Source organism: Odontomachus brunneus, unplaced genomic scaffold (assembly GCF_010583005.1).
Source record: "Odontomachus brunneus isolate Ranch 3 - 2012 unplaced genomic scaffold, Obru_v1 Obru_scaffold_111, whole genome shotgun sequence".
Taxonomy (NCBI): domain Eukaryota; kingdom Metazoa; phylum Arthropoda; class Insecta; order Hymenoptera; family Formicidae; genus Odontomachus; species Odontomachus brunneus.
The window spans coordinates 533,260-556,386 of record NW_022639561.1 but is presented as its reverse complement, the minus strand read 5'-3'; the positions used below and the strand labels follow the sequence as shown (position 1 = coordinate 556,386).

General features: G+C 31.0%; 3 protein-coding genes across 9 annotated transcripts in view; 1 reads left to right on the top strand and 2 right to left on the bottom strand.

Annotated features, from left to right (window-relative positions):
- The window catches only part of LOC116849315 (synaptotagmin-10-like), a 526,459-nt gene that overhangs the window by 392,035 nt on the left and 111,297 nt on the right, over positions 1–23,127 (bottom strand). The window contains exon 1 of one of the 4 annotated variants that reach the window (XM_032826346.1): positions 8,656–11,200. The exons of the other annotated variants lie outside the window; for them this stretch is intronic. The gene's annotated coding sequence lies outside the window, so the exon portion shown is untranslated. Of the gene's footprint in view, positions 1–8,655; positions 11,201–23,127 lie in introns of those variants that run through there. 4 annotated transcript variants of the gene reach the window in all.
- LOC116849317 lies at positions 2,871–7,844 on the bottom strand. 2 transcript variants are annotated; one of them, XM_032826352.1, is made up of 6 exons: positions 4,814–7,840; positions 4,527–4,727; positions 4,367–4,451; positions 3,986–4,175; positions 3,746–3,908; positions 2,871–3,227 (listed from the first exon to the last, which is right to left on the bottom strand). In XM_032826352.1, the coding sequence occupies exons 1-6, from the start codon at positions 4,893–4,895 to the stop codon at positions 3,040–3,042; spliced, it is 909 nt and encodes a 302-aa protein (XP_032682243.1). In that variant the 5' UTR covers positions 4,896–7,840; the 3' UTR covers positions 2,871–3,039. The 2 variants fall into 2 exon arrangements, 1 of the variants encoding a protein (XP_032682243.1); XR_004379112.1 differs by lacking the exons at positions 2,871–3,227; positions 3,746–3,908 and having other exon boundaries at positions 4,123–4,175; positions 4,367–7,844.
- On the top strand, positions 13,175–20,541 carry LOC116849318 (adenylate kinase 7-like). Of its 3 annotated transcripts, XM_032826353.1 has the most exons (5): positions 13,175–13,243; positions 13,974–14,168; positions 15,795–17,222; positions 18,489–18,636; positions 19,276–20,541. In XM_032826353.1, the coding sequence occupies exons 3-5, from the start codon at positions 17,079–17,081 to the stop codon at positions 19,692–19,694; spliced, it is 711 nt and encodes a 236-aa protein (XP_032682244.1). In that variant the 5' UTR covers positions 13,175–13,243; positions 13,974–14,168; positions 15,795–17,078; the 3' UTR covers positions 19,695–20,541. The 3 variants fall into 3 exon arrangements, with proteins under 3 accessions (XP_032682244.1, XP_032682246.1, XP_032682245.1); XM_032826355.1 differs by lacking the exon at positions 15,795–17,222; XM_032826354.1 differs by lacking the exons at positions 13,175–13,243; positions 13,974–14,168 and having other exon boundaries at positions 15,453–17,266.

Sequence of the window (23,127 nt, the reverse complement as noted above, 5' to 3'; positions counted from 1 at the left end):
GGGCGTTAAATGATTTTTTAAAAGTCACCATCACTGATGAGTTTGTGGCAAGAAATATAACATGGAAAGAGGGAAATAATAAATTGCATTTTCGAGAAAGTGCAATAAGCCGGACTTTCTTTGGTAATTATTTTCGATTATAATTTCTTTTTAATAATTAATAATATTGCTTCTGATTATCTTAATAAATAATGTTGGCCATTTTAATTTATTTTATATCTTCATATTGAAATATCGGATATGATATGAGTCTGTAGTTAAATCAATAGTTTTCATGAAAACTTACTTGTTAGTAAATACATTCATATTTTATTCCATTTAAAATTTAACATTTATAATTTAACAAAAAATGTACTGCTTTTTTAATACTGTAATACTTACTGTAATAAGATATCGGTTTGATGTTTATATTTAAAAATACACAATAATACAATAAATTGAAATAAAAATAGTTATAAAGTATATTATGATGAATCACATTAATTGTTTAAAAATAATAAATTCTATTTTTGTCACTTTATAGCAATTTATATAACATTAAGTTTTGTAAAAGAAATTGAAAGAATGTTCGAATTGTTTAAATACAATAGTACTATTAAAGAATTTAATTCTTATTATAACATCAATCATTATTCTTTTAGGTGCTGCTTGTAGACTTGTTAGATTAGGACCGATCTCTTTTAAAGAATATTGTACAGAGATAAAATGTACTATTAAAAATGCAACTCAAAGAGTGTACATGTCAAAGGTTGTAAGACCCAGGAGAAAGCGGAATGTTGAAGAAATTGAAAAAGATGCTCATCTGATGCAAATGTATGAAGCGGCTTAATGATTTTTTTTCTTAAATAACGTTAATTTTTTATTTAAGGAATGATCAAACCTTTCTTTTACTTTGCATACAAAATTCATGTTCATATTGTAATTTTTACAACTGCAAAGTCAAATTACTTTTCTTTAAACACAAAATGTTATTTCATTAAGATTGATCATAATCGTTATGTTATTTTTATTTCAACAAGAGAAATAATTTAATATATATGTTTTAAGTTGTACCATTTTCTAAGTACTATAAAGTATTATAAGTATTATAAGTATTATAAGTGTTGTAAGTATTAAAGTTTTCTTTTTTAAATTCTTTAAAAAAATTTTTTTGATTGCGATTGTATTACTATATTATGCTATTTCTTTTATTATACTATATTGACTTATAATATTGAATGACGACGATGAAATTAATATAATTAGGAACGTTTCTTTATTCAAGCAAAACCTCAGCTTAAATTCAATTTTATTTAGGTCTATAAAATATTTCTATCGTTCCTTAAATAAAATAAAATTAAGTGTCACACAACAAACAAATGGCCTGCCCGGGTATACAAATAATTTAAATATATTTTCTAAATACTATTTTGTCAATTATCAATTTGTAAATTTCAATGCACCTTATTGCGATACGGGCACGCCAAGTGTTTTTTGTGTAATCCATAATTTTATTTTATCTTAATTTTTACATAGTTACTAATAAAAAGAAGTCAATATTTACCATATGTGGCGTGAATATATATATATATCCCAGATAACATTCAAGCATCCTAATAATAGTTTAAAAGTATACTATTTTAGAGAGTCTAAAAGTGTCCTTGTTAACGTCGAAAATGCACACAAGTAGGTAAATATGATAGTAAGATATTATGCACATACTTTAAAATAAGACTTGTAATCTTGTACAATATGTCTCTATTATCGAAAATCTGTATCCTGCTTTTAGTCTCATACATGAGTTCATTACTATTGTATAACTGAAGTTTCTTTTCTATCTCCTACAATATGTTTCTAATCTTGAGCAAATGTAGTTCGCTTTTGCTTCCCAATAATAGTCCACTATTATAAAATAACTGTAGGTTAGTAGAAGTAGATGTGGTAATAATATTTAAAATGCTCTACCTTATCTTGATAACAACATGCTATTAATGCTTTTAAATATCAACGATTTAACGGCAATATAACTAACAATTTATTGAAATTCAGATTTTTACGTTTTTATAATAATTAGAGAAAATTAGAAAAATCCCACAAATTTTGATAAAAAATTATAAATCTTTTTTATCACAACTCTTGGGACGTTACTAGTTTTTTCTAATTATAAAAACGTTAAAACCCGAATTTTAATAAATTGTTGTTGTAGTTACGTACACTGCCGTTAAATTGTTGATATTTAAAAGCATTAATGGCATGTTATTATCAAGATAAGATAGAGCATTTTAAATATTATTATCACATCTACTTCTAGTTACCTATAGTTATTATATAAAAATGTAAAAATCCGAATTTCAATATTGTAAAGTACTTCTGTAAGACCGATGTAATATATTACTGTGCTACTATAGATAAAGAAAAAGATAGTAATGAAAAGCAAAGATATTACATTTTTCTGTAATCTGAATAATTATACTTAAATAACAATTTCGTCAAGTTTAATTATTAAGAATTTAGTAAAACTCAAAATTTCATGACTTTTAATTCTCCTCTTCTTTAATGCACTCGTTCGTGAGTAGAAAAATAAAATATCATTTAGTTACAAAACAATATATTTAGTCACAAATATATTTAGTCACAAAACAATATCGTAATTCAATTTTAGTAGATAAAATTCAATATTATAAGTCAATATAGTATAATAAAAGAAATAGCATAATATAGTAATACAATCGCAATCAAAAAAATTTTTTTAAAGAATTTAAAAAAGAAAACTTTAATACTTACAACACTTATAATACTTATAATACTTATAATACTTTATAGTACTTAGAAAATGGTACAACTTAAAACATATATATTAAATTATTTCTCTTGTTGAAATAAAAATAACATAACGATTATGATCAATCTTAATGAAATAACATTTTGTGTTTAAAGAAAAGTAATTTGACTTTGCAGTTGTAAAAATTACAATATGAACATGAATTTTGTATGCAAAGTAAAAGAAAGGTTTGATCATTCCTTAAATAAAAAATTAACGTTATTTAAGAAAAAAAATCATTAAGCCGCTTCATACATTTGCATCAGATGAGCATCTTTTTCAATTTCTTCAACATTCCGCTTTCTCCTGGGTCTTACAACCTTTGACATGTACACTCTTTGAGTTGCATTTTTAATAGTACATTTTATCTCTGTACAATATTCTTTAAAAGAGATCGGTCCTAATCTAACAAGTCTACAAGCAGCACCTAAAAGAATAATGATTGATGTTATAATAAGAATTAAATTCTTTAATAGTACTATTGTATTTAAACAATTCGAACATTCTTTCAATTTCTTTTACAAAACTTAATGTTATATAAATTGCTATAAAGTGACAAAAATAGAATTTATTATTTTTAAACAATTAATGTGATTCATCATAATATACTTTATAACTATTTTTATTTCAATTTATTGTATTATTGTGTATTTTTAAATATAAACATCAAACCGATATCTTATTACAGTAAGTATTACAGTATTAAAAAAGCAGTACATTTTTTGTTAAATTATAAATGTTAAATTTTAAATGGAATAAAATATGAATGTATTTACTAACAAGTAAGTTTTCATGAAAACTATTGATTTAACTACAGACTCATATCATATCCGATATTTTAATATGAAGATATAAAATAAATTAAAATGGCCAACATTATTTATTAAGATAATCAGAAGCAATATTATTAATTATTGAAAAGAAATTATAATCGAAAATAATTACCAAAGAAAGTCCGGCTTATTGCACTTTCTCGAAAATGCAATTTATTATTTCCCTCTTTCCATGTTATATTTCTTGCCACAAACTCATCAGTGATGGTGACTTTTAAAAAATCATTTAACGCCCCTCGCAAATCCAAACCACCTAATGTGACCAGATATGTTTGCTATAAGAATAGTAAATAACAATGATTATTAATATTATATTTAAAAAATTGAATAATTTTTCTTGTACAATACATACTAAGATTTGTAACTTTTTGCTATCAGAATTAAATTCATGGTACTCTTCTCTCGTGGATATCGGCAAATTCAAATCTTGTATTATGGACTGAGAATCATTTATCAAGCTTTGGATACTAACTAATGTATTAACTTGTTGTCCAATTAAATGCACTTGTTGTCCAATTGAATGCACTTGTTTGCTTACGTTTCTAAAATATATAAATAACATAACAAGATAAATATTAAAAAGGGTCTATTTTTGGAAATGGAATAAAATAAATAAATAAATTTATTAATTAATTAAACAATATAAATGAATATTATGATATAATATTCATTTATATTGTTTTTAGATAAAAGATAACATTTTTTTACGACTACCAACTAGGTAGGTACATACTCTAATTTCTGCATTATTGATTGAAATACAGGTGAAATGGAAATATCATCTGTAGTATCCTGTAACCTTGAAGTGCTTTGTAAATCTACAATCAAAACATTAGAATTAAATAATATGATATATAAAAAATTTACAAAAATTTTATAAAAGATATAGGTACCTTCATTTCGGCATCTTTGGTGATACAAATTAACTGTTTTGTCATTAATTAAATACGAATTTTCTGGAAGTGATGTAGACATTAAATTTGAAAAAGATTTTTCCTTGGATGAAATCACATTAGACGATTCCTTCATTTGCTCGAGTTCAAGTGTACCACACAAATTGTATACGTTATTATTGCTTATTGATGTAGAATCCACTAAGAAATGCAAGGAATAGATGAATAAAACAAAATATAACTTTAATGTCTTGAAATTTTTCACGCGTGGAAGGACTCATACATACAGCATATGGTTCCAATATTTCGATCAGCTTGGTTATCCATGTTATGTATGTTTATATTTTCGGCACTATTACGCATTTCCATAATGAAACACTGAACACTAAACGCGACAAACACAAGTGTTGTGGCTGCCGTTGAAGCTTTAGGTTATGAAGAAAGCGGAAAGAAGAAGCTAACTCCTCTGTGTTCACTTGTTTAACCGTGTGCATACAATTTCCCGCGCATTTCTTTTAATTTAAATGTTTTCGAACTTAATTTTCGATATACATTATTATTAATAAATATTACTTTATAAAATTTTATAAAGTAATATAAAATTTTTATTATAAAATTTTAATTAACATTTTAATAGACGCATTATTAAAATAATTATTAAATTTAGTTATTTGTATTAATATTTAAACAATACGAAATATATAAAAGTTAAGTTAATGTAATAACCATTCATCATTATAAATTTCAACTATAATATTAATGTTTCTTTCAAAGTCTAGTTCTGCGTTTTGCCAAAAAGGCATTTTATAAGCCTTGGATTTAACATCCCGAAATGAAATTTCATATGTATCTCGAGATAACTCTGTACATTTAAAAATTCCTACTTCTTGTGAGTTTAAATTATTGATGTTATAAAATGCATTAATAACTTGAAATTTTTGTACAATTAAACGATACTCATTGTCATCATCATATTGTAATATATTCACTATAATGCAAACAGTACCATCTTGTAAAATGCAACAATGATTGCTTTTGTCTAATTTGTAAGTAACTCCATTTATTTTAATACATGAAAACTGCTTTATGTTTTCTTGCTGATGCACATGAGGGCCTTTATGTAATTTTTGACGATATACACGAGTCGTGAAAGTGGGATTTTGCGAAGAACTCTGGAAATCGTGATTTTTTGTCTCTATGTAACGATTATAAATCTGTTGTAATGACATAGAAGGTTTACGAACCACTTTTTTAAAAAACATCATATTATTCTCAAACGGAAAACAAGAAAAATGATCCAGTGGACCGAAATTATGAACATCATCCGTTAAATGAATTAGATTATGGACATTGTACGATAAAAAGTTTCTACCATAAACAGAAATACTGTCAGTTACAAATGATTCTAAAATCATTTTTGCTTTTTCAATATCATTGTGGGTTCTTTCATTTGATGATACAAGAATACGGATCGCATAATGTAATTTTAAAAAATGCTGCATTCGTTCATCGTCACCAAACAAATCTAACAAAACAGTTGGTCCCGTAGATAATAACAATTGTCGAAACTCAGTTGCTTTAAAACGTCGGCAAAAATCCAGTCTTCTCGGTTTTCGAGAAAATTCACATGGGCAGTAATTAATTAATGTTGAAAGGCGATTTGAAATACGATCTTTTACAACATCTTTTAATTTCGTTGGCCGATAGAACCCTTCTAGTCATGCTTTTACGATTATTTGTTTGACTACTCCTAAGTACACTAAATGCATACTATCTAGCGGAGTTTGACGTACTAAATCCAATGATAATGAATGCAGAACCGAGTAACCATGATGATGATTTACGTCCATCTTTTCTTTCTGACGATATTCTTCATCAATCTGCGGAAGATGATTCGTTCCTTTAAAAATAATAGTCCTATCTGTTTTATGCCTTTCGCCTGGTATTTTACATTTGTTGCAACAATTAAATCCGGCGTGTCCCTTAATATTTAAGCATGTGTGCCTAGCAGGTGTGTCAGCAATAAAGCAATTTAATTTTATTCTTACAATTTTATCGTTAAACGGAATACCTTTTTCGAGTAATTGCAACAGTTCTAAATTGAATTCTTTAAAGAAATCTATAAAATCGGTTGGTTTTTTAGGTCCTGCGTAGATTCCCGCAATCATTGGAGTTTTGTCTTTGATATTAATAATTCGAAATTGAATGGGCCAAATATCAAAATTAACACTTTCATAAACGTTTGCTCCATCAGTACTAATGTCAATCAAAATTTCCAAGGGCACTTCATTACAGAGTGATAATTTCTTTAAAATGTTTTCACAAATACCCAAATGAAGATATTGACCTGGGAAAACGTCTCTAATTTTTTTGTTACAGTCTTTCGGTGTACCTAATAATGTTCTAGCATCTTTAGGAAGGTTTTTGAAACATTCATGTTTTTGCAATACTTTTAGAATAGAATTTATCTGCATATGAGTCATGTGGTTTTCAATACATGCTTGTGCTAGTGTTGCTCTAAAATCGATGAAAATCTCCTTATTAATATTGTTTAAAATAATATCATTGTCACTCTCATCACTTGTATCGGAATAATTACTGCTGTCAGTATTTATTAATGATGTATTATTATCCCTATCAATAATAAGAGCACTTCCAGTATGGCATGAAACATGTTCACATGCTATGTTGTTTTCTTTGAGGTTATCGCTGGATTGAACTTGTGGTGCATTAAGCGCATTTATAGTCGCATTTAATATTGTTCGATGATGCAATCTTTTTTGCCTGATAGATAATTTATCAAAACTTTTACGCGAGCTACGCGGAAGATTTCGTTTTCTCTCCATCATGTGGTGCTTATTTTCGTTTGGCCGAGTCACGTTAACAACGAATCACTGAACGCACGTAATTAAGGAACACGCCACACACTCTCGGGAACAGTCATATTATGTACGGTCGTATTATTCTAAAGTATAATTGAGAAATCTTCAACACTAACAGAAAAATAAAGTGATAATAGAAGGTTAACATAGTCGTATAATTTGCGACATTATGAAAATTGCTTAATGATCATCAACTATAGTTATAAAAATTATGTAATTATTTTAGCAAGAAAAAGCATACTACATTCGTCCAACAATATCATTCTAAAGTACAATCGAAAAGTCTCCAACAATAGCGTGAATGTATAGCCACAGTTGGAGGTTATTGTAGTTGTACATTTTTCCAATTTTTGAAGATTGCTAAATGATCATCTACTAATGACAACATTTATTAGAAAATATATCTAGTTATTATATCGAGCAAAAAGAAAACTATATTGCCTAAACAATATCATCTTAAAATATGAACGAAAAATCTCCTATCATAGTTTAAAAGCAAAGTCTTAGTAGTCGACTACTATAGTAATTCATTTTTTATCCTAAGGAAACAGAAACCTATATTCTTTTAAAGTAATTTAATAGTCTTATAACTATGTTTTACATAAAATGCAAGAAGGTTTATTTTTAGTTGGCGCATACTCTTATTATCCAATTAATTGCTCTATATTTCCGCTAATATGGTCACATTTTCCGATCAACTAAGACACTACTTTAGAGTTCTACGGATATCTCTCTAGCCAATGTTATCTGGGTTACGGATATTCTGGTGCGAAGGCTCTTACTCTACTGATAACGATGAACGTAAGAATATCTGGACGGAGCATATTGTCGCGGGGATAAAGCTCAAGGGGTGAGGGGAATGATATATGTATTGCAATGGAGTTGATGTACTAAGATGACGACGATCGCTATTTTGATTACAGACTTTTATATAATATAATAGATACTAAATAGGTATAGTTTAGTTAAGGATTGTTTAAATCGGATTGTTTTATTCGGAAAAATACCGTCCGCTATCTTTGAAAAGACTTCACATACGTGACCTGAGTGGCAATGTGTGAGTGGGAGGAAGCAATATGCTATAGTGCGTGTCATTACTACTCCTATATGATACGGTCCTTTCAAAGATGGCCGCCCGATATTTTTCCGATCACTCGCTAAATACATAACTAAATATTAGCAGTTTAGTTTATACATAGAAATCTATGATTTTGACAGAGTGAAAATAGATACAAAAGCTCCTGTACCAACATGGCTGCGACGATGTACTCCTCTTGCCTCGTAAGCCCCTTGCCCCTTCACAGTTCCTCGTCGATAGTCGCATTTGTGCTCTGTTCAGATATTCTTACGTCCATGCTGATAACTAGAAAAGTTTTATCGCACAGAGTATAAGTGTACTTAAACGATGCTTTCTAAAGGTCGGTTTTTTAATGATAGTTTAAACTTAGATTTCAACTTAAACTCTGTTTGAACAAAACAAACGCATTATTAAGATAAAGTTTAAACTTGAATCAAAATTTAAACTGCTATTGCAAAACCGGCCCTAAAAAAGTTGGTGGAAAGCGATATCTAAACCGAGCTTAAACTAACATTCATTTTAAACGACATTCAGATAAACATAGTTTAATATCTACGCGAAAAGTTTATGTTCTTCATACATTCACTTACACTCTTTATTTTTCTCTCATTGGACAAAGCGGTCTATACGTAATTCTAATTTAATTGCCGAATCTTCGCCACACAAATATGTGTTTTAATATATAAGACAAGCTATAATAGTTACAATATTAATATAAAATAAACCATAATGATACAAATTATCTTTGTTGCGGTGTACAGCTACGAAAAATTTACAATCACTATTGGTCACTATTGGTGAAAACGGGCATTAATGTGTAACATTTAATGTGTAAACTATCTTTATGTGCGCATATATTTAACACATTTTCAATCGTATTGAAGTTGTACCGAGAAGTTGGAAATGTCAAAATTCATCTCGTACTTTTGTAAAACAAAATATCGTATGCTTATGAAGTAACTGTCCCTTATATACAAAATGGATATTGAACAAAATATATCAATAACGGAGCCAATAACCACGGCTATTTTAAACGATCTATCCGGCCATGAAGCGGTTGGAAAAAGACTAAAAGATCGCAATTTGTTTATTAAAAATGCAAAATCATATTTTAAGCCCTGGCGTGTTTTTATCAATCACATTGACAGCTATCACGGAAAATTATTAGCTGACGTGAGTACCATTCTTAAAACAAATTTGACACATTTTAAAACTATATAAAATTATCTAAGGATTTACAAACACATTAATAAACATTTTGAAGGAAAGTTATATAATTATAGTATTATATTATTTCGCTTATTCTATTTCTGTGATTTATATCTTACGTATTATTTAAGGCAAAAAACGTGATTATTAGAAAAAAAAGCTACAGATTAAATTTATCTAAAAAAGAGATAAAGGGTATAGTGACTAAAGAATCGGAACGATTCTGTAATGTTGAAAAGGGATTCAATAATACAATTAAAGCATACCATAAGGTTTTACTTTGAATCAAATACTTAAAAAAAGAATGCTTCAAAACACGTGTACACCGTAGTAAAATTATCTTCAACGATACAATAAAAAGTAAATCCCTAGTGCTGAAAGTTATAATTCAATCATAAGGACATGTATATAAACGAATATATAAAATTTGTTTTGTATATCATTTGTTCATGCTGGCGTACAGTAATAAAAATAGGAAAATATAATTATAGAAATCCTCTTCTTTTTACTTTTGTCAATTAAAATAGAACAATCACTTAAACTAACAAAGGTAGACTAGTTGCTACAACATGAAATTTATATTATTAATGTGAAAAAAATATGGCTTTATAAAAGCCATTCATAGATGTCTAGTGCAAAATTAAATTTAAAATTATGACAAAATAGTAACATTTGATAGTAACAAACGTATATGACCAATTATTCTCGACTTAACATATAAGATAAATTAATCTTTATTCTATATGTATAAACTCGACTTTTCTAATTATTATTAGTTTTATTAATGCACAATCTCTATCCCATTCGACTGTGCATTTTTTTATTTATATTAAAAGTTATGAAAAATACTGCCTCAGCCAGGAATCGAACATGAAATAATTGGGATAAAAGATTTGTTTTACATAGAAAATTTATTCGTCGCATATGCTAGGCCAAGTGTAATCATACGCGTTTACTACTGTCAAACATTATTATTCTCTCATAATTAAAAATTTAATTTCACTCTAGACATCCGCAAATGATTTTTATAAGATAATGCTTTTTTACATTAGTGATCTACTCACATATGCACTAGCAAGGTTTATTTACATAACTTGTATTTTACATACTTTTTAGAAAAACGAGAAATTTCTATGAGAATTAACTCTACGGTTGTTATTGCTCTTACGATTTTCCGAAGAAACTTTTCGTAGCTGTATACCGCAACGAAGATTTGTTAATTTGTATCATTATAGCTTATTTTATATTAATACTATAGCTATTACAGCTTATCTTATATATTAATATCTTATATATTAAAGCACATATTTGTGTGGCGAAGTTTCGGCAATTAAATTAGAATTACGTATAGACCACTTCGTCCAATGAGAGAAAAATATAAGTAAAAAGCGTAAGTGAATGTGTAAAGAACATAAACTTTTTGCGTTAACACATATAGGGTATCCCAGACTCTCCTCCGCATATTTTGTGGGAATGTAAAACGAGTTAAAATGAACATAAAAGTCCCATGCCGTTTTGCGATATTCACAATAATAACCGAGAAATTAATTGTAAAAGATTAAGGAAAAACGCATATTGAATAGTTGAGGGAGGAGCGCTCGCGACTCAGTAATATAGCAGGCAGATGTCAGCGCGCGTCTTACATAGGGTGTCTCACACTCTCCTCCAGACATTTTGTCGGGACATAGAACAGGTTGAGGTAAACATAAAATTATTGCACGATTTTGCGTGATAATGCACTCATCTTCTTTAATTAATAATTAAAAATCTATGTGATTATTTGCAAAATGGTAGAGGACTTTTTTATTCAATTTAAAGTATAAGTATACGACGGCAGTCGTCGCTATTATAACTTATTTACTATATCCTGCATGATGATTCACAAATTTTCTACAATTAATATCTCGATAATTATTGCGAATATCGCAAAACGGGACTATAGGACTTTTATGTTCACATTAACCCATTCTACGTCCCTACAAAATGCCCGGAGGAGAGTGTATAACAGAGACTGGCCATGCTAGAGAATATGACCCGAAATAATGGCAGCCGTAAATACGTGAACTTGTAAGGATGTGTGTTTGTCTGTACTTTTTCGCTGCACTGCTATACTTAGTAGTGCAATTAGTAGTGTGAGACGAGTATAGTTTTCTCACTATAACTTAAGCGGGGAGCACACACTCTTGCATAAAGGCATAATGCATAACGTATAAGAAAATTGACCAATCAGAGTCCTTTATTTTTATCATGGCAATAGAAATGAGGATTCTGATTTGTTAATTATCTTATTCGTTATGCATTATGCCTTTATGCAAGAGTATGTGCTTCCCGCTTTATATTGATGTCGCAATTTTCCGACCACCATCCCGTGCACCAATCACGTGGAGACCTCCAATGGCCAGTCTCTGTTTGAGGGTCTCTATATATCACTATGATCCTATGTCTCGCCGCACACCGCCAAGGCGAGATGTAAGAGCGCAGAGATATAAGTATAGGCAATGGTGCGTTGTTTTTCCAATCACCGCGCGCCGACATCCGTGCGCTATACACTGTAAAAAATTTATGTAAAATTATATCGATTATTGTATCAGAAAGTCCGCGTGATGTAGCGGAATCTCTGATACGACCTCGCACGAGGTCCGGTGGCGTGAGAAGCGGGCGATCCAGTGGTGTGAGGACAAATTAACTCAGTCTCGAGATAGTTAATGAAAACAACTTTATTCGGTTGCGCAGGATCGTATGGTCTTGTCGCCTTTTACAGCTCGTGATCTCTTGCCGCGGACGCCGGAAATCTTCAAACGCGGTGATCTCCGTTTGTGACCCGCGGAGTTATCGAACCTTGGCGTAACCAGTTCTAATATTCTTAAAGTGTTAAAACTTAATAGCCGACGGCTTCCACAGATTTGGGCGGCGAATGCGGACGTGCCTTTGCTGAATCCGGGACGTGGATCTCACTGGACTGTCCGTTCCCGGGCGCGCGAAAGAGCACACTTCAATAGGGTGATAGTTGTACGAATAGCGGATAGCGGCTTCCGACGCGACGATCGCGACTTGAATTTATCGATACCGCTGAGAGTCACCCGAGCGAATGCTTATACCGATAAGCGAGAGTGAGGATTCGGGGACCACGATGGTTCTAGATGCATACGGCGGAAACGTCGAGCGAAAATCTACAAGAAGAAGAGAAGTAGCCGTTGTGAGCGGTATCTAATACCCCTATCGGTTGTGCTCTGTCGCGCGTTGATTTCCTTAAAAGGAAATAAAGCGTTGAGATGCGGAGATCCGCGGCGCGTGCCGGCTGACGATTCGTGGAATTATTGTTTAGTTCGCGGTTGTTATGTCAACGTCAACGATTGTTTAGACGTGGCGAGCTGATTATCCGGCAAGCGCCGCGGACCCGCGTGTTTACGTGTCCTTACGAGCAATTATTCGCGAATAAATATGCTCGAGTTTCGGAACAGACGTGTCACTTATTTCTCTTGGAATGTTATTGAGTTGACTGAATATTATCCTTGAAACTCATCTGCTCCGAATCCCGAACAATTATAGTGGGTAATTTTGAGACCAACTATTTTATATGTAAATTTACACACGTAATTATCGTATAAAAATATATTTATATAGATGAAAGACACATTTTGATACCTTGTGTAAATTTACAAATATAATACTTGGCCTCATAATTACATGAAATTTTACACAAATTTTTTACAGTGTATTATTAGACCTTGAGTGCTCCTCCCTCAACCATTCAGCGTGCGTTTTTCCTTAACTTTTACAATTAATTTCTCAGTTATTATTGCGAATATCGTAAAACTATATAAGATTTTTATGTTCACCTCAACTCATTTTACATTCTTACAAGATATGCAAAGAAGAATCTGGGACACCTTGTATACATGAAGATATACTAAATAAAGTGCACTTTAAATCGATCTTATCTTATCATGGGATGTTCATTTACTCAAATACGTAGTGGTAGCATGTCCTTCCTTTTCCACTATCCGAACTATCTACGAAAACAGATTATTGGTTTTATGACTCACGTTTATCCCTTTGGTTATGCTCCGTAACAAGATATAATCAAATTTATTGTAGTAGAAAAAATATATTGCATTTCTCAATAATAATGTAAACAAGCGTGCGCTTCTCAGCTATACTTTTACAACGAAGTATAAAAATTAAGTGTAATTATTAAGTAAAGTAAAGTTAAGTGACAAATTTGTGCTGATATCTTGTGTTAAAATTTTATCACCTCAAGAACTAAAACATTCACAGGTATTATCGGATACCGTGTACGTCGCTACGCGAAATACGCGCGTAGATGTCTTGCCAAATGAAGAAGGCGAAGAATTCGAGAACGAGGACGACGAACACGTGGAGGAAGAAGAAATAGGGAAAAGAAAGTGGCCAGACAAGAGTACTGTAGTTTCACGAAAATACGAAGTGATTGGTACAGTTCTGGACCGCGAGGTAATGTACTCACATTTTTTCTCTTTTTTTTTACTTTTTTTTAATTTTAAGTTTAATTAACGATGATTTCTGATTATTTGGAGATTAACGAGTTTGCTTTTACTGGATGTCTTCTTTCGATTTCAACATGTATTTTTATTCAACATATACCTTTACTACATCTTATAATCGTCAAATTCACCTGACATCAACAATGTGTTTACATGTAAACATAATTGATATGTATTATCATTATTTTCACATCACGTATCTTCGTATATTTCGCATTAAATCTTATTTTGGAGAGGTTGTTATAACTCCAAAGTCAAAATTTTATAACAGTGAGATTTGAAACGGCACATAAGAAGCAAGCACGGATGTCTTAGTGCTATTAAATACTAATATTACTTTTTAATATTAATATGATCGTGGGAGGATAAAACTGTTCAGTATGTTAAACGCACGTATCAAAATTTTTTCTTCGATTATCGTACGCGGAGAATCAACCTTCCATACTTAGACCGATCCTTGAGTCCCAATTTATATATATATGTATATATATATATATATATTATATTTTTATATATATATTTTTAAAATATATATATAAAAATTGGGACTCAAGAATCGGTCTAAGTATGGAAGGTTAATTCTCCGCGTACGATAATCAAAGAAAAAATTTCGATACGTGCGTTTAACATACTGGACAATTTCCCACAATCCTCCCACAATCATATTAATATTAAAAAGTAATATTAGTATTTAATAGCACTAAGACATCCGTGCTTGCTCCTTATGTGCCGTTTCAAATCTCACTGTTAGTTAATCTATTCGAGGAGCTTTTTATTATTTCGGTTTATCAAAATTTTATCTTATTATTTCGTTTTATATATTATACTCAGTAAAACTTACAAAACTTTTTACATCTATCTTTATTAGTTAATAACAACTTAAATATAATATATATTCGCATGTATTAAATTTTGTATAATATTTTATCGCGATATTTTATATAATATTTTCTAAAGAGAATACATTTCCATAAAAAATTATGCGTTATATTACATTATATTATAATATTTCTTGGATAATAAACAATTATATTATAACAATACAATAACATTACAATAACATTATTTGTGAACTTAAAATTATATTATAATATTATCTGAGAGAAGTAAAATTTTCTTTTATAACCGATAAGTCAATAATCAAAATTAATCAATTATTATATATGACTACATTATAATATCGTTTATTTTATATAAAATCACGAATAATTTCATGGATTAATGAAATTAATTATTAATCAAACATTAATGTGATTGATTATGCATCGAATAATAATTAATTTAATCAATCGATTAAGATATTCCTGTGCATGTGATTACATACATAACCATTAATTTTGATTATTGCTTTGCCAATTATGTTTTAGTAAAAGAATATTTTTATCAATTAATATCCAATATCTCAGTTGCTTATGAGTAGAGGAGGAAGTACTATGGCTTGTATAATTATAGGGATTCCTCTTAATATTTTCATTAAGGGGATACTAAAGCTAAAACTTTACCGACAGTATACTGACATTTTTCTGCAAAATTTATGTTGTATTGGTTGTACAGAATTACAAATGCTTTTATACAGGATGCGTCAGCTAAATACAAATTTCAACTTAAATTTTTCGCCATATTTTACTTCAACGCTAAGTTGGTATTTGTGTCCAAATAAGCTAAAACAATATTCTGAACGAACATAATCTCAAAATGGCTAAGCAGTCAAGATCGAGCATGGAATATAACCGAAGAACGGCAATTATTGAAAGTCTTCGCGCTAGACGTACGCCGGTCAAAATAATTGAGTTCTTTAAATATCCGAGATCGACAGTTTACGAAGTTTCCGCTAAGTATAAGGCTTCGGAGAAGTCCGAAAAAGATTTCGCAAACCGGTCGAGAAAGAGCCATTCAAGAGAGAGGTTGGCAAGGAAGTTGTCTATAAGCTGATAAGAGCTGATCGCAGAAGACCCAAGGCAGTCTCAGAAAATTGGCGACAATTTTGGGTTTTGAACGAGGCTACCATGCACCGTATACCCGAAAAGGACCTACATCTTCCAACAGGACGGTGCACTAGCTCACACGAGTCATTTAGTCTAAAACTGGCTGTCGGACAACGTCGACATGTTTTGGAGCAGAGTTTTGGCCTCCGAATAGTCCAGATTTAAATCCGTTGCACTATTAAATGTGGAGCGTGATTGAAAGGGTCACTAACAAGTCGAGACATCTTAATATGGCATCTCTCCAGGCTTATTGAAGCAACATTTTTCAATATGGACAAGCCGGCGTTGCAGAGAGCGTGCAATCGCTTCAGGCCCAGGATCGACATAGTAATTGCAACAGACAGTGATTACATTGAGTAATTTTTGCTTATAACGGTTCCACAAATGACACGAAAAAAGGTTTTTATGTAATTTTGTACGTTTGACTTTTGTTAAATACATTGTTAAATACATTAAATTTTTGTTAAATACATTGTTTATTTTGTCCGGATTTAACTGACACACTCTGTACAATAAAAGTACGTGCAAAAATAAATAAAAATAAATAGTAACCCATACAGCATAAATGTCCGAAATACATCCCAGAGATATCATATTGTTTCTGGAACGTCTCTGGGATATATTTCAGACATTTGGTATTATATATGTAGTATTGCTCTCAATATATGATGAAAACGAAAACAATGTTTTAATGTAAAATCTCAAGCTGTCAGCATAATATTTACCTAATCCAAAAATTTCGCAATTTGTGCGTAACGAAAGTATGCTCCAAACAAAAAAATTTTTTTAAATTGCTGTACTTTTGTATTCAGAAGCTTAAGAATATTCGAGAAGTTTGCAGAAAGATTTCTATACATGCATGGTTAGGTTTTTCGATGAATATAGTACAACAAAGCAACACACATTTATGTAAGTTCTGTATATACAAAAAATACGAAAAGGATAGTGTGATTGTGTTAGTGACAATCATCTATACGTTATCAACATTGTTCGAGTTCGCTATTGATTTCAGTATCTTCGTAAGTGACGGATTCTACGATTGACTTGCGTAATTATTAATTGAGTAAGCTACCATTATGTACTGGCGCTAATATATCAGTAGACAACATCTGAAATTAATTGTACATACTTCCTTATTCTTCTTAAATTAAAACGTATTATTATACATATATATGGACACTTCGATATTTTGTTCCTTATTTAACATTTTATTCGGCTATACACATTTCAAGTTAAGAAACATTAATAGCATGGCATTTTGCTAATATTCAAAACAAATAGACTTTTAAACTTAACCACAATTATTTTTTCAAAAAAATTTACACTACCTGTAATGTGAAGTATAGATTAGTAGTAGAACTACAATTCGCTTATCGAATACAATAAAAGTACGTGTAAAATCAACACGCTTCCCTAAGCGTGTTGATGATATTGTTAATGATATGCCTCTTTTTCGAGGTTTTTATATTGAAGTAGTTATTCTCTACTAATCTATACTTCATATATTCTACATAGGTAGTGTAAATTTTTTTGAAAAAATAATTGTGGTTAAGTTTAAAAGTCTATTTGTTTTGAATAAAATTGTTCTAAGAGTTTAGAAGTGTTTAAACAAAATAAATTTTTAAAATCTAATTTAATGGGCCACATTATCATCCCTATCTTTCTTCAACCCATTACGCAGTATCGTTACATTTTTATAAATATCGTCTAAGTAATAAACATTGCATAACTTTGAGTCTAAAATTGATTAAAAATGCTTTGACAAATATAAATTACTAAGTCTTTAATTTAAAATATTGATTATTAACAAAGTTAATATAAAGGAGCGTGAAGGCATAATATCATCTCTTCCTCTAATAATGTATTAAAATTTTCATAAAATTGTTTAAATTCTTGATTTTTTTTTATTATAACTTAGTAAATTTATTATTTTAAGAAGACGAAAGGGATTTGAACAATTAAGATTTTACATTTGCCTCAATTTTAATATATTAGATTTCAATATATTATATCTTCCAAATAAATAAATGCAGATATATGAAAAACTGTTCTGTTTTTTCTCTGAATATATGGCACAAAATAGTAAATTCAAATCTTAGTACCTGGATTATGATGAATCGTGCCTTTAGCTTATCCTATTTTATACTATGCCATATGGAGAGACATCAGTAATAAAATGAGACAAAGGTGGCTGCAAAAAATAAAAGAATATATGTGACTGAAAAATCGACGTCATTAGGTTTGCTTGCGTGTAACGCCATTTGATTTCCATTACCGTTCCATAGTATTTGTGCCCAGACAACCTGACAGTGATTATGAGAAATTCAGACGACAAAAATCTCCTTTTATCCGAGGTGATTACCTGCGGTGTCATTATTTACGACATTACTCAAGAGCCAAATCAAATCGAGGAGGCATGCTGGATTCTGAAAGGTTTATTAAAATACTTTAATCCGCTATTAATCTCAGGATCGTAAGTAAAAAGAAATGAAACATTCTTAAGTAGTTGTTCATTTCTTATAAGAAAGTTTCTAAATTTTGTATCAATATTGACGGTTAACATTGAATCGCATTTGTAACGTTCAATTTGAAATTGTATTTCTTGTAAATTGTGTCACTGGGCAAACACGAGATCAAAAGTAGAATTTGCATTTTTTAGTTAATCAGTCAAGAACGGTTTAATTTCATAATCTCTGACATCTGTTATATATTTAAAAAAAACAGAAAGAACAGAGAGAACCTTATCGAAATAAAAAAAAATATGTAGAGCATGAAATAAATAGATTATCTATCTTGTATAATTATGTAATCATAAAAGAAATAATGTACACTTAAACTGAATAGCGCAATTAACAAATTTTATGTCAATTTGCATGCACAGATCTTTTTATATTACTTCTCAATCTTGATGGAAAGAATAGACCATATAGTATATTTAGCGTCGTCTCATAATTTATTTAAAAGAAAATAATTTCATGAAATTACGCATATTATTAAACAGCGAAATTCAATTTTAAAAGTTATGTCACATCGTAATGCTTTTATCGAAAGAACAACATCTTTGATTTTCAGAAATGGTCCACGCGTTGGAATGTGCGCAGGAAAAGTCGCCGAAAGTTTTCAAACAGCAAGAGCCAACGCGATACTTTATACTGATTTCTACGATAATGACGTGGGCTCTTACGAAACCATTAGATCTTGCTGATCCGAATTTACCGTTCACCGAGGCCGACTACAGAAAACGGAAACCACATCCGAATTATAAGGAGTACATACGATGCGAGAGAGAAGTCATAACTGTGAAAAAGCGTGTTAATTTGAAGAGCAATCTGAGAACCTTGGTCATTTGTTGTGGTGTTACGTACGGCGAAGAAGAAGGCCCGCTTCACTATCTCTTCAAAATGGCATGGCAAAATATGCCATTCTTACCGATATTTGGCAAAGGATATAACAAAGTACCACTCTTACATGTCCGCGACTTGATCGCGTAAGTAATAATAAAAAAAAGAACACCAATACAAGAACGTATTGTGTTCTTCCTTTAATGTTTTCCCTTATTCGTATCCGAAATAAGCGATATCAGTGTTGTATAATTAATACTCGATATTTAAAAAAGAGCGAAAAGATACCAATGTAATACAAAACGCTTTATAAAAAAATTTCTGGCTTTTTTCCATTGTATTGAGACTTCCTCTTATTAATATCAATTATCTCCTTAAGTAGTTAACTCCTTAAGTAGTATGCAAAAATTCCGAAAAATTCGTAAAATTTCGAAATAAAATATAAAATTCCTTTTTATTTACTTAAACTATTGTATTTATTTTTAATTCCTGACAAGTACAAATTAGATATATTTTATATTCTATTTTTTCAATATTTTTCTAAGAAAAATATATATGGCAATAAAAAGAAAAGAAATGTAGATAAACTTATTAAAAGAACCTGCCTTGGGAGGAATCGCGTAGATATTTTAAATTAACATCAAAGAGATTAAACTTTAATATTAGTTTTAATATTGAAGGTAGATTCCATTCAACCAGGACGGCTTATTTTATTGGCTTATTACGTAAATAAAGATGCAGAGAGTAAAAAATATTAATTTCTTATTGATTTGATTTTTTTCTATTTAATATCAAGAACTATATTCGGTCACAACATTGAATCACGACAAGAACATTCCTCTACTGGTATTTACAATTATAAAATTTACGTAATATCTTGATATATTACATATTATAGAGTTAATACTCTGTATAATATGTGCTTATACATTATGAGAATAGTTCAGCAATATTGATTATTTTATCGTATGCATTGTTTTAAAACATGTCGTGAAACAGCTCGTAAAAGTTTAATATCGTATTAATGTCGATATGCATGCCAGTGTTGAAAATTAATACTGGAACTGCGTGCAGTAGCGCGCACTGAACTTCAAACTGTACAATTTACCAGATCCGCTATCGGTAATTTGATTTTCAGAATCATATCCGCGGTGCTGCAAAATTGGCCTGCGAAGAGGTACATCGTCGCAGTGGAGCGTGAATTAATTTCTCAGAATACGATCGTTAAGGTATCGCTTACTTTGAAATACATACGTGTGTCAAGTGACAGAACATATCACGTTAAATCTATCTTCGCGCCATATTTCATTTCTTTTTCTCGCTTGTATCATTTTTCTTATTCTTGTTGAGAGACTCAGGTTTCGTAAAGGTAACAGTACAAGATCAGTAAAAAAGTCGAAGAAAAATTTACATTTACTATAACGAAACTATCTCTATAAAGCTTCCGTCGCTGTTAGGTTTTTCCATGAAAACGTATATTGACTAGTTATTCGGAATGGGGGTTGACGTTTGTAACCTACTTTATATTCCGCTTTACCGGCGCAAACCAGTTTTGGAAACATCCTTCGTCCTACTTGAATAAACTGGTTTATGAAAGTAATGCAGAGAAAAGAATCAAGCATTTAGGATCAGTCTTAACAAGCTTCTTGAAAGATCGCCGGATACTAACTCGGCTTCGTAACTTATCAATACATTTTTCATGTAAATAAGACTATATAAGTTTGCGTAATATCAATATCGTGCAATATCAAATGCTTTGATAATTCTCAAAAGAGACACAAAAAAAGAAGTCTGCCGAAATAAAAATGTAACCAGAGAAAATATTTTTAATTATCGACTTATATTGTTGAGTAGGAAATCAGTAGAAGACTCAGTACCGGTAAGGTGAAAAGCATAACGAAGCAAGAGGCTCTACTGTTACCAGAGGTTTCACAGAAGATATACGATAATATGACTATGGATTTGAATATCGATCCAGTGTACGTTATCGATCAGATACGCTGGCAATATGGCATGCCATTTCGAGATGCTCTAGACGAGATTATAAAAGAATATAAATTAGCGCGAAATTTACACCCAGTGAAAATAATCGTTCTTGGTCCGCCGGCGTCCGGAAAAACGCGGGTCGCTCGATACCTCACAGATCATTACGGGATACATTACATTCACGTGAAAACGTTAATCTCCGACACTATTCAAAAATTGGTAGGAATATATATATTTATGAATCAATGTTTTTGAACGATTCACACGTGCGGTCCACTTGTAAATGTCGGCAATAAAATTAGCAATTGTGATTATAAGATCGACGATATCAGAGCTGCAAGATCAGGTGGTGGACAACGAGATGACCTCGAAGATACGGCAAAAGATAATGACAACGATAAAGAGAATCAAGCAGAGACAGAAGAAGAAGTGGAGGAACAAGATGAAAAAGAGGTCGTCACGAGCAGGGCGAAGTTGCAGGAGCAACTTGATGAGATCCGGACCAACCTAGCAGCGAATAATGGCCGTCTCGACGACGTCGTCTTGAACAAGTTATCACGTTATTTACATGCTAGCGCGTCTCGCGAGCTTGCACGTGCCTTCCGTATAATATCATAAGCTCGAACATGATATTGCTGTATGGAAACCCCCTCATGTCCCATTAACTTTTTCGTTTCCTACTTTAAGGTCGATATTTTAATCATCGGACATGAAGCGATAGCACGGGCTTATTTATATGCAATTTTGATCAATATATCGATAATGATCGCACGGTAAACTCTGCAAATCCGCTTCGAATAATCATGTGCTCTCCGTAGACGTCATTTAAGATAAACTCAGCATACATGTTCTTGGCAAAACGGGAAAAAAGAGAGAAGAGGAATGGAAAGAGGGAGAAGAAGGAGGGGAGAAAGAGAGAGACAAAACATAGGAGAATTTTTCTGTCTATTCCTGCGAAGATGGAATGCGCAATTGTCTTTTGACAAGCATGATAGAGACTAAACAAATTCTCTCCGAAGAATTTACATATACGTGATTAAATTATTTCATCATTTGAATGTATACATTCATCAATATCATTTGAATTAGTATACATGGACCCCGCATACGGCCAGAAAAGTATAGCCAATATGTAGAAAGAGATCATAGACATAATATACATAGACTCCGCATACAGTCAGAAAAAAGAAGGCAATATGTTCTGAACAGCCCCTCTGTTCTCTGTTTCTTTTGCATAGACAAAGTATGCAATAAGATTTAAGGGGGGAAATCCAATTAGAACTTTCAAAAAATCGAATTTTTTTTTTTTTGCATAAAATGTTTATTTAACATTGTAAGAATATGTTCCCAACGTTTTAAATCGAAATTCGCAGCCGTTCGGAAGTAATGGCCTCCGAGCGCAACAAATCTCTTGAGCAGCGTCGAGGCTCTAATAGCACGCAGCAGGTATACTCACCCGGAGCGGGGATTTTACCTTTCAGGGCTGCGATCCAAAACGTATAGAGATGTAATTATAGTTTTACTGTAGGTTTTGGAACGCACCCCTGGTAGATGGCTTTTATTTCTATTGTTACGTTTAGTCGAAACCGTTGGGTCC

Coding starts and splice junctions, on each gene's coding strand:
- LOC116849318 (XM_032826353.1), top strand. CDS start 17,079: ATGAATATAGTACAACAAAGCAACACACATTTATGTAAGTTCTGTATA. Junction 17,223..18,488: donor CTATTGATTTCAGTATCTTC/GTAAGTGACGGA, acceptor ACCGTTCCATAG/TATTTGTGCCCAGACAACCT. Junction 18,637..19,275: donor GGCATGCTGGATTCTGAAAG/GTTTATTAAAAT, acceptor TTTGATTTTCAG/AAATGGTCCACGCGTTGGAA.
- LOC116849317 (XM_032826352.1), bottom strand. CDS start 4,895: ATGGAAATGCGTAATAGTGCCGAAAATATAAACATACATAACATGGAT. Junction 4,452..4,526: donor CCAAAGATGCCGAAATGAAG/GTACCTATATCT, acceptor TTTTGATTGTAG/ATTTACAAAGCACTTCAAGG. Junction 4,176..4,366: donor TCAATAATGCAGAAATTAGA/GTATGTACCTAC, acceptor TATATATTTTAG/AAACGTAAGCAAACAAGTGC.